Source organism: Atta cephalotes, assembly GCF_000143395.1.
Source record: "Atta cephalotes unplaced genomic scaffold scaffold00031, whole genome shotgun sequence".
NCBI lineage: Eukaryota > Metazoa > Arthropoda > Insecta > Hymenoptera > Formicidae > Atta > Atta cephalotes.
The window spans coordinates 3585518-3599172 of record NW_012130095.1 but is presented as its reverse complement, the minus strand read 5'-3'; the positions used below and the strand labels follow the sequence as shown (position 1 = coordinate 3599172).

Below are 13655 nucleotides of genomic sequence, written 5' to 3'. Positions count from 1 at the left end.
TTTAGTTACGTTACGTTACTACGTACTTACTTACTTACTTATTATAGTTACTTACTTACTACTACTATATACGTAGTACGTAGTATTCTCTCTCTCTCTCTCTCTCTCTCTCTCTCTCTCTCTCTCTCTCTCTCTCTCTCTCTCTCTAAAACATAACAGATACCTGTTCACTGATCAAAGGTTGAAATCGCACGATTACAAATGGTTTATCCTCAATTCTAACGGTTTTTTTATTATGGAATTAAAAGGCTCTTTCTTTTTCTCTCTCTCTCTTTCTTGCGTTAAAAATAGTCTCGATAGAATTTTTTACATTTTTTTTGTTTTTAATGAAAGTTATATGTTTTAATGAAATTTTTATCGTATTTAAAAATTCGAAATAGATATCAATATATACAATTTATTTAGCGTCCTTTGTATTAAATTTTTTTACGAGGAAACATGTTGTGACATAAACCTTTATATATATCTTTATATCTTTACATATCTTCTCATTTAAAATTTAATTAACACCGATTTTTGATAGATAAAAAAGATCGATCTTTAAGGATGTGGTTGCCAAATGCTTCTGTATTAGAATATGATTAGATAATGTACATTTGAAAATAACCGGAAATGTCGGTTTTACCGTTTACCTGCTGATAATAATCTACAATTTTCATCACTAAACCTTTTATAACTATATATCTCTTTATATACTCTTTCGCTTTCAAATCAGTTGGAGGCACAATCGAACAAAACTGAAAAAATGCGTAATCCTTATAACAAGTCGACGATAGGCATTCGCTTGCTCTGAGAACAATGGTCATCAATGGCACGGTTTGCGTAAGCATAGTTAACGGGGTTGCGATTGCTCGCGCAGTTTTCGCGTGCTATACATAACAAGCTATGCACGTGGGTGGTCCTTTAACAAGGCACCGGAAAAGGTATTCTTCTCGATTCTAAACACCGATAATTCGAATATTCCTACGAGTTCGTACCTATTCATGCTACTGTGGTATTTTTCTACGTATCACAGCATATACTCTCTCTCGCTTCTAATAGAACACCCTTTCATAATACAATCTCAAACGACGAAATACACTGTTAGAAATGTTCTTAAATTTTATTAACTTTTAAGTTACACAATTTAAATTTAATTTCATGACATTAAAGTTAATGTATTTTTAACTAAAAAATATATTTGTGTACATGTACATAAAATTTAATGTATTTTTCATGAAAATTTATGAAATTTAATGTAATTTTAATAAAATTTTATGAAAAGTACATTAAATTTCATAAATTTAATGTACACATTCATTTAATTTGAGTAACTACTGTACTTAATTTTCAGTTAAATCATTCAGTACTTTTAATTTCGTTTATAACTGTGAGCTTTATTTACATGTTATATTTCTAAACTCTACAGTGTAGAGTTTTAACAAGCTATTAAAGTTATTGGATTTACATAATACTTACTAAATATTATTTTACTAATATTTCATGCTTCAAAAATGACACGAAAAAATTGATTATTACCATGTTATTATCAAAAGTTAGTTAGATAAAGATTATTCTATCAATCAACAATCAAAGGCAAATTAATTTAACTAATTTAACATAAAAGTGACACGCTTTGAATTATGTTATTTTTGTAAATAAAAAGGAACCTCTTCTGCAGAAAACATTTATAGAGTTAAGATTTGGATCGAAGTTTGAAGAAATTTTATTTTGAATTCAGTCATTTTAGCTGATGATAATAAATACAAACTGTTAGCGATATTTCGAGTTATATTATTTTTAATATGAATTCAAATTTATTATATAATTTATTATATAATTTGTGTATAAGATTTCAAAATTGTCACAATTCAAAAGTGATTTTTAAGAATTGTAAAAGATGATAAAAACATTTGATTATCTTTTTAGAAGAATAAGAACACACTTCTTTTTACTGATATTATTTGATTAGTCAATAATTTTCCGTTAAGTTGAAAAATAATTGTTTCTCTTTTCTGAAAAAGGAGAAAACTATTTACAAAGACAAAATTAATTCAACTGCGTCACTTTTGAAATAAGGATACGATATGTTTAGTTTACTGACTAATAATTAACAACTTATTTTATTTTATTACACGAGATATGCTCGTAAGTATATACCGAGTCTTTGAAATTATAGCTTTCAGTACAAATTGCGTAAGCAGAACGTGAAGACCAATAGAATTACTAATATTTTTATAGCGCAAGAGATCGTTGCTTCGATCGTCGATTGCCTAAGTTCTAAGCGATACGAAGATCGCGTCAAGGGATTTGCATACTCATTTCATTTCCCTTTTTGATTTAGCATCTTGAAGTTCCCTATCTCCGCTTGGTCCTCCTCCATCTTTCGATTTCACTTTTGGCGGTCGCGGCACACCATTCCTCTCTCCCGCACGCGTACCCTCTTTCCTTTTCTCCGGTCTCCTTCTCTTGGTAATTGCGTAAGTAGCGCGTATGTGCGCGTCGGCAACGATCTCGCACGCGTGCCTCCGAACGAAAAGGACCATTACACCAGGGCGCAATTTGCAAAACGCGCATTCGCCGCAAATCCGCGAAAGTAGAGCGATTGTTATTACCGCTCATCTAGCATCGGCCAAGCAATTTTCCACGTGTGCATTATTAGCCTATCTATCCATACATCGATATTTATCGTTTAACGTCGAAAAACTTCATTTCTTTCGTGAAAATCTTAACGTATATCAATCAACTCGGCCTCGTGATTAACGTCATATTGCGTTATTCATGTGCGTTGCGCAACATTTATAAGAATTATGAGCAATGAAGATAACACTTGTTCCGTCTTGTTCATATTTCTTTACGTGTGGATACTTGAATCTTCATAGTATATAACTATAATGAACAGGAGTAAGTTTCGTAAGGTAAATTTCTCGTATAAATATTAGTAAAAAGTTTGACAGGAGCATCTGCTATCCGAATCGTACATGATTACTACTGCCTTAAGACTGCAGTGAGGCTTTTGAATGGATTACGACTAAGCACGCGTAATTGATAAGGGATACGGGATAAAGTCATCACGCATCTAAAGCGAACAAATCGGTAATAAGTCAGCGACCATCTACGGCCAGGTATGTTCACGCGAAATTATCTGAGATTACAACACGGCGCTTTCTCAAACTGGAGTAGAGAGTCTTATTATTGCTCGAGTTCCTTATAAACACGAGACAGAGAGAGTGCTTATTTTCGTACTGTTGCTCGCTTTTGTTGCCTTTCGCGATCACGTATAAAGCATTATTTGCTTGATAATGTAACTGATCTGTCGTAACTCACAAATTTTTGTTTACGTGAACAATTTGCTTGAAGTCAAGAAGAGGTCAAGAAGGATCTATCGAAAGTTAGTCTTGTCCGTTCACACTTCGTCAAGGATGTTGTCGACTAGACAGAAATCTTTAAGTAGTGACGTATTTAATCACTTGCTTTGAATACGATTTGATTTATGCTAATATCGAATTTTAGATTAGAATTAGCATGCCTCTCAAATATAATCCGATCGAGTAATAAATATATTTTTTCCATTTAAATTTCCTATTTAAGAGATAAACAGTCGTTGATTTTGGACATCGTAAAAATAGAAACCGCTCGATATGTACAATGATCTCAGAATCATCCTTCACCGTGAGACACGCAATTTTATCTACATCTTATTTTTTTTTTTCTTTGACATAAGATCAATGTTTACGCCACTGACATCGATGGTGATGCCGATGGCGAATCAAGGTGAAGAGGGGAATCGCGAGGACGCGAGCGCGAGAAGCAGTCACCACGGGAGAGGTGATGGAAGTGGAGAGGAGGCCGCAGGAGTGAGAGACGGACGAGAGGCAAGGCCGTTCTTTGACCCGAAACGTGGTCAGCTCGGCGCCAATTTTTCGGGAGGAACCGGTCTCACCCGGCCACCTGGAATTTTGACTGGCACGTACATTGCCGCTATTACCATTGGACCACGATTTCGCCGAGAAGACCGAGGGCGACACGTCGTTGGTACCATCATGGTAGTAAAGCCGCACCTGCCTCTCCCCGTCGACGATGTATCGCGCCTGGATGTCGCGACAAATCTCCAAATGATTAATATTAAAAGAACTCTCTGCCTCGTGAATCTCGTCAATCAACGATTATTGAAAGTAGAAAACATGGAGAAAAATCAACATGCCTCATGGACTGTTTAATAACATTGCTTGGACTGTAGGGATAAAAATTAGAATTTTCTAACTTTTTTTCGTTTTTTAATATAAAGTCAATCGGTTTGGACTATCGTTTATGCTTTAATTGTGGAAAAGAATTTTAAATCTGTATAGAGTTAGGAAAATAATTGCATTTGATCGATAAGATAGATATGATTTTAGCATCCCCTTAAAACAAATGTTTCAGATAAAAGTTGCTTAGTTACTAAAGAGAAATATGCCTTGGTTGCCTTTAAGAAAATGTCCTTAAGGTTAGATCAAGATTATCTAAAATTTTTTAATTGAAACTCCTATTTTTTTATTTATATAGTTGACTACAAAATTTTTTAAGACACTAATATAATATAATATAATAAAGTATTTTTTCATTAAGTACTTTAGAAATTATGAGGCTTGAAAGTTAACAAATCAATATGCTTAGTCAATCCACTTATCTTAAAGCAATTAAATTTGAAATGAAAAGAAGATGATGACCTTAGTTAGCACATTGTCCTCAAGTTCATCTTCTCTTCATCTTCTTTATTATAATGTTTTTTGATAAGAAATCGGCATAAATATGAAAAAAAAATGGAAGTTTTAATTGAAAAAATTTTAAGTAATCTTGATCTAATCTTAAGGACATCTTTTCAGATTAACCAAAATCACTATCTTCTTTCTCCCTAGTGCAACTGAGCAACTTTTATTTAAAACATTTTTGTCTTAAATTTAAGGATTTAGAGATATTCTAGAAGATTGATTAAAATGAACAATCCTAATATATGTATCTGCAATAAGACGATTATTACTTAATATATCGCCGGATGTATCTAATCTTATCGAGTACCTCTGGTCTTATTCTTCACGATTTCGCGCGAACATGAATTGCGTGTTACATCCGCTTATTTATGAAGATAAATATATTAATGATTGAAGTAAAGTAACGCTCGACCTACATTAGCCCGATTCCAGATTGTGGTGTGAAGAAATATTTACCTACGGCCTCCCGCCTCTCCGGTTTACTCCTCACCGCGACCTGAATTCCGCATCTACAGGCTGTAACAATTTTTATCTTAACGCCCCTGACGCGATGCACTTTTGCTTTGGGAAGCACATCCATTGTCGGCGCTTATTATCGCGACGGCAATTTCTCCGTTTTAATCTCAGCAAGCGGCGTGTCTTTTGCAACATCTTTTCATACCTATAAATTATCCATCGCGTTTTCGCGCGTATTAACGTGTATTGCGCACACCCTGTCTCGTCTCTATCCCCGCCCCTGGATCCGCTGATCATTGCGAATTGCACAAAATCAACGTCGAGAATCCTAATCCTTTCCTCGAGCCGGATACGCGTTCGTAGGCGCCGATTTATCTGTGCCTCCCATCTCCTTTACCTCCTTCTCTCGATTCATCTCTCTTCCATTCGAATTCGTTTCTTCTCGCGTACAAAACGATGCACACGATGCATGTACTTTCGTAGAAATACGCGATGCACCTGTATACTTGCACGCTCGATGCGAGAAGCTCATCGATCTTCTCATATCCTTTCGATCATGCACTTCTTCGATCGCATTGGCTTCTACTCCTTAGCTCCTTTTTATCGTAATCATGAATACGACACTACTGGCATATTGGCATAATGGTGAATGGAAAATATATCGCATTCGTAATATTTATGCATACAGGGTATTCTGTGAGACATCCTGTATATGTATATACAATGATGTAATGTTTAAATATTCATGTAAAAAGTGCTTCAAGCATTTGTACATTAAAATAAATGTTTAGATATTTATAATTAAAAGATATTTTTATTGAAATTTCATTCATAATTCTGTGATTTTGAGTATTTTAAATATTTACGCGCAAAAAGGCTAATATGAATGTTTAAACATTTATAATATTAAAAAACGCCGAATTCACAATTTTGATGTTTTTTCATTGTTATTTTATTTTATTATCTAGAATACTCATAAATACTCTTTAAATTTTGTCTAATCTTGTATACATAAAATATTAATATTTTTTTAATAAGTAACTGTCGTAAAATATTTGTAATTTTTTCTACTTTCTATAAGCAATTACAATGTGTTTTTTTTTAATGCTGAGACTTCATCTCTGAAAATGTTATGCTATTATCTTTTCCGTGCAATGTAAATGCAGCAATAATTATTTACAATAGTTGTTGATTATTACAGAAATATGTAAATTGATAATATATAGGTTTCTGGATTATATATATTTATTTATCGAAGTTATATAATATCTATTGGAAACTATAAATTACATGTTTATTTACATGTCTTATCATAAATACCAATTAGCGATAACAGTATTTAGTTTTGTAAAAATACGCCTTAAATGAAACGGCTGTCACGGGATAATTATATCTTTTGCTATAACAGGTTGATTATGAAAAACCATTTGTGAGACACCATTTGTGTATGTAATTACTAATTTAAATATCAGATTTTGTAGCGTTATTAACGACGTGAGAAACATCTTGTATTAATTTTTATTCGCGGCCGACATTATTTACAGAATGCGATATCATTACAATAGTATGACAAAATCTTTATACAATAGAATATCAATAGAATAGATATCTCAAAGATTTCTGTGGAAACTTCCAACTAAATATAATTAAACGTATTAGAATAATTTTATGATTTGATGGTAATTCGTAACATGTTATGTAAAGTCAATTTGCCATGCAGATTGACACTAAACGACATTCAAATGCTTATTTTATTCCCAGTCTTTTATGTTCGACATGATTTTCCTTCATTTGTCTGTTATCATCCATGAATATTTACAGATTCACGTAGAATCAATTACTGTATGCACTTTATTACTTTATTTCACGTTCATTTGACTCTAGAATAAGCATTTATGAATCAATCTTTATTCACGCTAATAGGTATAAATGGAATCTGTCAATATAAATAGCCATCTTTATACAAATTATTCTCATCGTTTTTCTTTTGATATTTCTACTACTGTTTCGCAAAATTTTTATTTTTTTGTTCGAAATTACAGCAATTTGTCTTCAACATTCTTTCCGATAATTTTTTTCGAATATATAATCAATGTTAATTATTTTCCAATGCTTTTACTAATTTAAAAATGATTACAAAGTAATCTGAATGTCAAATCGATAAATGAAGATGTATCCTTTTTCTAAAATGAGACTGTAATCCATCGAATTTTTAAAATTTATTCCTTTAATTTTTTCCTTTAACATTATATATCTCTGTCAGAAGCTACAATGAAAACGAAAGAATAGAACGAAAAATTGACCTTTAATTAAAGATGAGATATATAAGACAAGCTATAAAATATAAAAATGGATAGATATTCTTGATCTTCATCTTGAAGAGTGATGATTATAACATTTGACTAATATTTTATTAAATTTATTTTACTAGTTGTGTTTGGTGGTTATTTAAGTAATATATTAACTTTTCGCGCGTATTTTTATTTGTACTCACAAACATCTTGGTATCTTGAGATATCGTATTTATTATTAAGTCTGTGTGATTACATTGATTGCGATTAATTTTATTTTATTCGATATACCTACTATTAAAAACTCATACCTAAATAGGAAAGTTTTAGACGAAAGTTTTATTTTGTTTATATATCGAAAATGCAAATGTCGAGAATACAAATGTCAATCTCGACACGAGTCGAAAAGAGGTTATTGTTATTCGATATTATGTTATTTGATACTGTGAGTAATAAACAAACTATTCAGTTACGCAAACGAGAAAGATGTATCCGATATTTCAGTATCAAGGATTCCGACGAAGAGCCAAATAAATCGATTATTCACGAACGAGACGATGCACGGCCGATAGCAACCTTCAAAGTCACGTTCGCTTGCTCACGACGATAAGTCGAATGCCGAGGTTGCGGACGAAGCTTCATCACTACTTCGAGACTATGAATTCGTATAATGTGTAATCTTCGTGTTATTTTTAAAACTCGTAAAAAACATATCTTAAAAACAATCTCACAAATCCAATCTTAATGCAATGGTAAAAACAAACATTTCACAAGTCTTTGAGAAGCATCAATATAATACGTCTATTTTATGCGGGTGCCAGGTCAAAGTGATAAGAATAGCAATATAATGTTGTGATATGTAAACAATGAGCAAATGATATTTTTCTTTATTTTAACATTTATCATATTTCATTGACCGATGTATTTATGCTTTGTTATTCGAACATTATTGACAAGTTTACTTGGTTTTATTTCTTGGAAAGGAAAACAATTTAAATCACCTTGTGAAATTGTTAAAATTTAAAATTGACAAAATAATAATAGTCTATAATTGTATTTAGCTTTCATTTTTGATGATTTATTTTTTTTAATTTTTTATATTATAAACGAAATGTTATTCTTATTAAATTTTTTAAAATGATAATCAAAAAATAATTGGCCTTAAGTATTAGTTAATTTCCGTATAAGATAAGACCACAATAATATGTTAATGCGATCTTTCAAACGTTTGAAATAAAATAATTTACGAACGTAAATACGGAAGAAATCTGAGATCTTTGTACTATGATTATTTGAAATGATCTTATTTAAACATCTTTATAACGTACAATCAGAGATAATCCATTCTTTACTCTGTAAGAACTTCTGCGAGCAAGCTGTGTCAATACAGCTGTGATTGCCAATCATAATACACATAAGAACAGCACGTTAGTCACTAAATTATAAATGTTTACTGCTGCGCTTATATGTACGTGACTCGATACAATGTTCGAACATTGTTCAGAAATCGATTGTAACAGCCAGTGTAGAATAGATATTACTTTAGAATAATTCTTTGAGAAAATATTGCCAAATAATGGCAATTCAAAAAAGAAATGGAGTATTATTGTGATTGTAAAAAGCAAGTGATAGTATGAATTCTTAACTCTTAATACACGCGATTGGGTCATTCATATCTTTGCACATTTCTTTTCTTTTAAATATTAGAAATACTTACTTATTTTTTGTATACTTGTGAAAGTAATGAAAATTAACCCGAGACACGAAATTACTCATCGTATAGTAAAGAACTGAAAAATCATCATATATACTAAGAATTAATTATGACGCATGAATTGAACTTTATTTTTTAGCGGGAATTCCAATGTTTCGTAGATTATTAAAGTATACGTCACAGTCTACTTAGGGTAGACCTCGACAAAGTAAGTAGCTTTATTATAGCCATCTTCTTCCTCGCCTTCTTATGCCGCTTTTATAATGATATTCCATTTTGTTAACGTCGGACGCAAAGTCGGTAGCCATGATCCGTTTCCACGCACCGGTGCACCCGGCTTTACCGCCACGTCGTTGTCGTCATTCTGGAAATCCAAGAACAAAAGAAAGATGAGTCGGATCGCGTGTGAACTGCTACGATCTCCTCATTGGAAATCGATATATCATAAAATATTGTAATGAGTAAAAATATATACGAAATAAATATATAATTTTTTTGATCATCCAGACGTTAATTAAATCCAAACGGAAAAGATTATGTTGCGAGTGACGAGTTATACGGTAATGAGTTACAAGAAGTTGTGAGCCACGCAACGTGAAAATTACGTAAATGTGTGAGACTTTACCTTGTCACTCACAATAACGTGAATCGATAAATTTCGAGAGAAGGTTCAAGATAATGCAGCAGGATTTACATATGTAATAAACTTCAGCAGCTTGAATTGTTTACCCGTCACAAATTGGAATTGAAATATAGAGACGTCCGATGCGCAGAAACTACTCGGTTGCGACGATACATGAATATGTATTAATGAATTTTACTATTCATTTTATAATTCACGTCAGAACGAAGGTTCAAATGGATACTTGACTATCCGTGATAAGATAATTAAATTAAAAATTCAAGATCACTATTTTTAAAAATAAAAAATAAAAATAAACAATCTATACAGAGTCACCAAGAGTCATAGGCTGATGAAGGTGCCAATGATTAAATTCTATACTATTAATCGATTGTATGTAATCTTCTTTATTTTGAATGTTTCGGCTCTCTTTGGAATCCTCTTCAGCAATACATATTTCAAATCCTAATTCGTTGAACTTTCCGTCAAATGTGAGTCACTAACAGGTTCCCAACTGAAGTAGATCCTGATTTGAAATATATAAAATTAAAATTGAGTCAATAAGAAAAAAACCATATCCTAGCAATTCCTCAAACGAGAAGCTTTGGAAATTTATATTAACTATATAATAATAAATTATTGAAACAATTATCTTAATTTTATACATATTAACGATTTATAAATCTTCTTCTCCGGGTAGCCAGAAGCGTTTAACGAACAGTTTGTTTACTTGAAAAAGAACATACCGAAAAACAAAACAATTAAATCATATCTAACATTGCAGTATTCCTGATATAACCGTAAAGTCATAAATTAGATGTTTACAAGACGTGAAAAATACAAATTCTTTACGAAATGATTTAATTGATCAATTCATTTTGCATCGTCGTATAGGTGTGATGTAATTCTTCAGTGTCAAATCGTTCAAATTCAAATAATTTTTTGCATATGAGAATATGCACTTTTTCAGAGATTAGTCGTTTATTTAAAGATCTCTCATCTAGAATTCTCCCAATCAAAATCATGATATTTTTAGTTGGCATGTAATACACAGTCTTGATTTTAATGAATATGAGATTATCGATAATTATGATTTTCATTGACATAATGATTCAGATAATCATGCAAATTGATGACTCGATAGAAAAGCGATTGTTCGACACTCCAAATTCGAATGTTTTCACATAAAGCAAACATTCACGATCAATTTACTATTGATTCTCTTTTGAACTGGCAATAACTTAAAATCAAGCTCTGATCCGCATATACTTGCTATCAATTAAAGCGAGTATTCTTCGTGGTTAATGACGTGTATCCCAGAAATATCGAACCTTTGCCATTTCGCTTCATGAATTGTTACAATGCGCCTTTCATCTTTCAATTCGAGCTCGTAAGATTCGAATGCCCTCACGAACCTTCCAAATGTTCAAGGTTTTCTTCTGAAGTCATTACGATTTTTCGTTTCCGAAATCTGAGCCCGAGATCACAGAATATGATTCGAACTACAATGATTTGCAATGAGATCATAATCGTAGAAGGACAAAAAACAAGCTGAAAACAATTCTCCTCCCTATCATCTATCCATTCTCTTTTGGAGATTATTAATTATCCATGAGAGTCTGCAGAGTTTTTGCATGTCATTATATTGAGCAATATTAAGTAGAAAAGTGGTTAAACACAAATAATAGAGAAAAAAGCCATTTTCGATCAAAGCGTGTCTTGCTTAATAATAATCGTATGTGAATATATAAATACAAATACAATTATCGGTTCTAAGATTGCGTGGCGGTTCAAGTTGTCAGACTTGAAATACAATCATTATGCATCAAAATAAATTGATACAAATTTATTATATTGATTAAAGGAAGGATTTTCTATTGATTGTAGGAAAACATTATCACAATAGAAAATATAATTATAAGAAAACAAATTGTATGAAATATGTGATATTCTTTTAAATAGACTCCTTATTTTTATGACAAATTATCAACGAAGTTTCTTTTCATGCAAGTTTCGTAGCCGCCACATGTGAATGATACGCGTTCGAGAGAACACGTAAAGTTGCATTTTTTGCATTTTTACAGATTAGAGTACCATTAAAGATAAACTTTTCGGCCAGACCGAAAGATGTGGTTGTGTCGATTGCAAAGAAACATTTAAGCTGTGGACTGAAAGGCCATCCACCAATTCTCGCTGGGGATTTTCCGCACGAGGTCAAACTAGAGGAATCTACTTGGGTAATTGAAGATGGAAAAATATTGCTAATTAATCTAGAAAAGGTGAGTCATGGACACAATAGGTGCAATTGCACCCGCGACAACGCGCTTTTCGTGACCTCGCCGGCTTTACCGCAACATTTCTAAGATTGTCCAGCCGCAAATGAAGATTTAAGATATGTGTGACCGATTAACATTTCTTTCGCATCTGGTTATATAAACATTTTGTGATTCTGCTTCGTAATTTTTATCCAAAACTTTATGAAACATAAAACAGTATATTATAAAAGATCCATGATACATATATTATATTAAAATTATATTAAAATAATCTAAATTTCGATGATTGAAAATTCAATATATATATATATATATATATATATATATATATATATACACACAGTATTATACAATATATATATTTATATATAATAGATAAAAACAAGACGTTATTAGTAGCAATAGATATAATTTTATATAGTATAAAAAGAAGATTAATTTTATTAATTTTATTAATTTGTGATGATGCAATGATAGCATAATAATAGCAATATCCTTATAATTTGCAATGAAATTAACATTCGCCGATTGCAGGTAAACAAAATGCAGTGGTGGGCACATGTTATAATGAGTGAACCAGAAATTAGCACAAAGAAAGTAAACCCCGAACCTAGTAAACTCTCCGACCTCGATGGAGAGACAAGAGGCCTCGTGGAGAAAATGATGTATGATCAGAGGCAGAAAGAACTAGGACTTCCAACATCCGATGAACAGAAGAAACAGGACGTCATCAAAAAGTAAATCTCGTCGATGTTTTTCAATACTCACATTTTGAATTAATTAATGAGTTGTTACATTTTGTTGAATTTTTCTAGGTTTATGGAGCAACATCCTGAAATGGACTTTTCAAAGTGTAAATTCAATTAAAATAATTTAATAACACGCGCACTTAATAATATTCTGATACTATACATTGAAATATTTTTGAGATATACATATCTCGCTTTTTATTATCATATTACAATATGCAATCTTCTATCCTCGACGTTTCCATATCGTTGAAGAAGAAAGTCAATGCAATTACAAAGATGGCAGCACAATGATAGACTATGATGCCATATACAGAGTTCTACTAATGCGATTGAAATATTTTTCGATTATGCTTTTCATTTTTGCTTCACTATTTTTTTACATTTTTCTTACTTTTAAAGAAAAGATGCATTGCACAGTTGTCTAATTTCTATATTTGCGCTTCTCTTATCTATCGAGCTCTTTAAAAAAAAGATAGATTAGAATTGTATGAAAAAGATACAACTTTAAGAATAAAAATCATATAACTGTTATATTTTTTCTTTCCCAATGTATTACTTTTAATCGTATTCAAAAATCTAATCGACCCAAATAATTTTTAATTACATTGAAAAATTGTTTATATCAAATGTTTTTCACAATCTTACATAATTTTAAGTTATAATTGTATTTGGATTTTGACCTTCAAAATGAAAAAAAATAATCGTTTAATTATGTTAACTTTAATCAAAGATATACATTTCATTCCCTGATTTCTGTTTTTATATATATATATATATATATATATATATATATATACTATATATATATATATAT

General features: G+C 31.4%; 1 protein-coding gene across 1 annotated transcript in view; it reads left to right on the top strand.

Annotated features, from left to right (window-relative positions):
* LOC105621006 (nuclear migration protein nudC) overlaps positions 1–13366 on the top strand; it is a 94845-nt gene extending 81479 nt beyond the window's left edge. The window contains exons 5-7 of the mRNA XM_012202482.1: positions 11898–12092; positions 12624–12826; positions 12905–13366. Of these exons, the coding sequence (XP_012057872.1) occupies positions 11898–12092; positions 12624–12826; positions 12905–12956 (450 nt within the window). The 3' untranslated portion in view covers positions 12957–13366. The remainder of the gene's footprint in view (positions 1–11897; positions 12093–12623; positions 12827–12904) is intronic.
* The last annotated feature ends 289 nt before the right edge of the window (positions 13367–13655 follow it).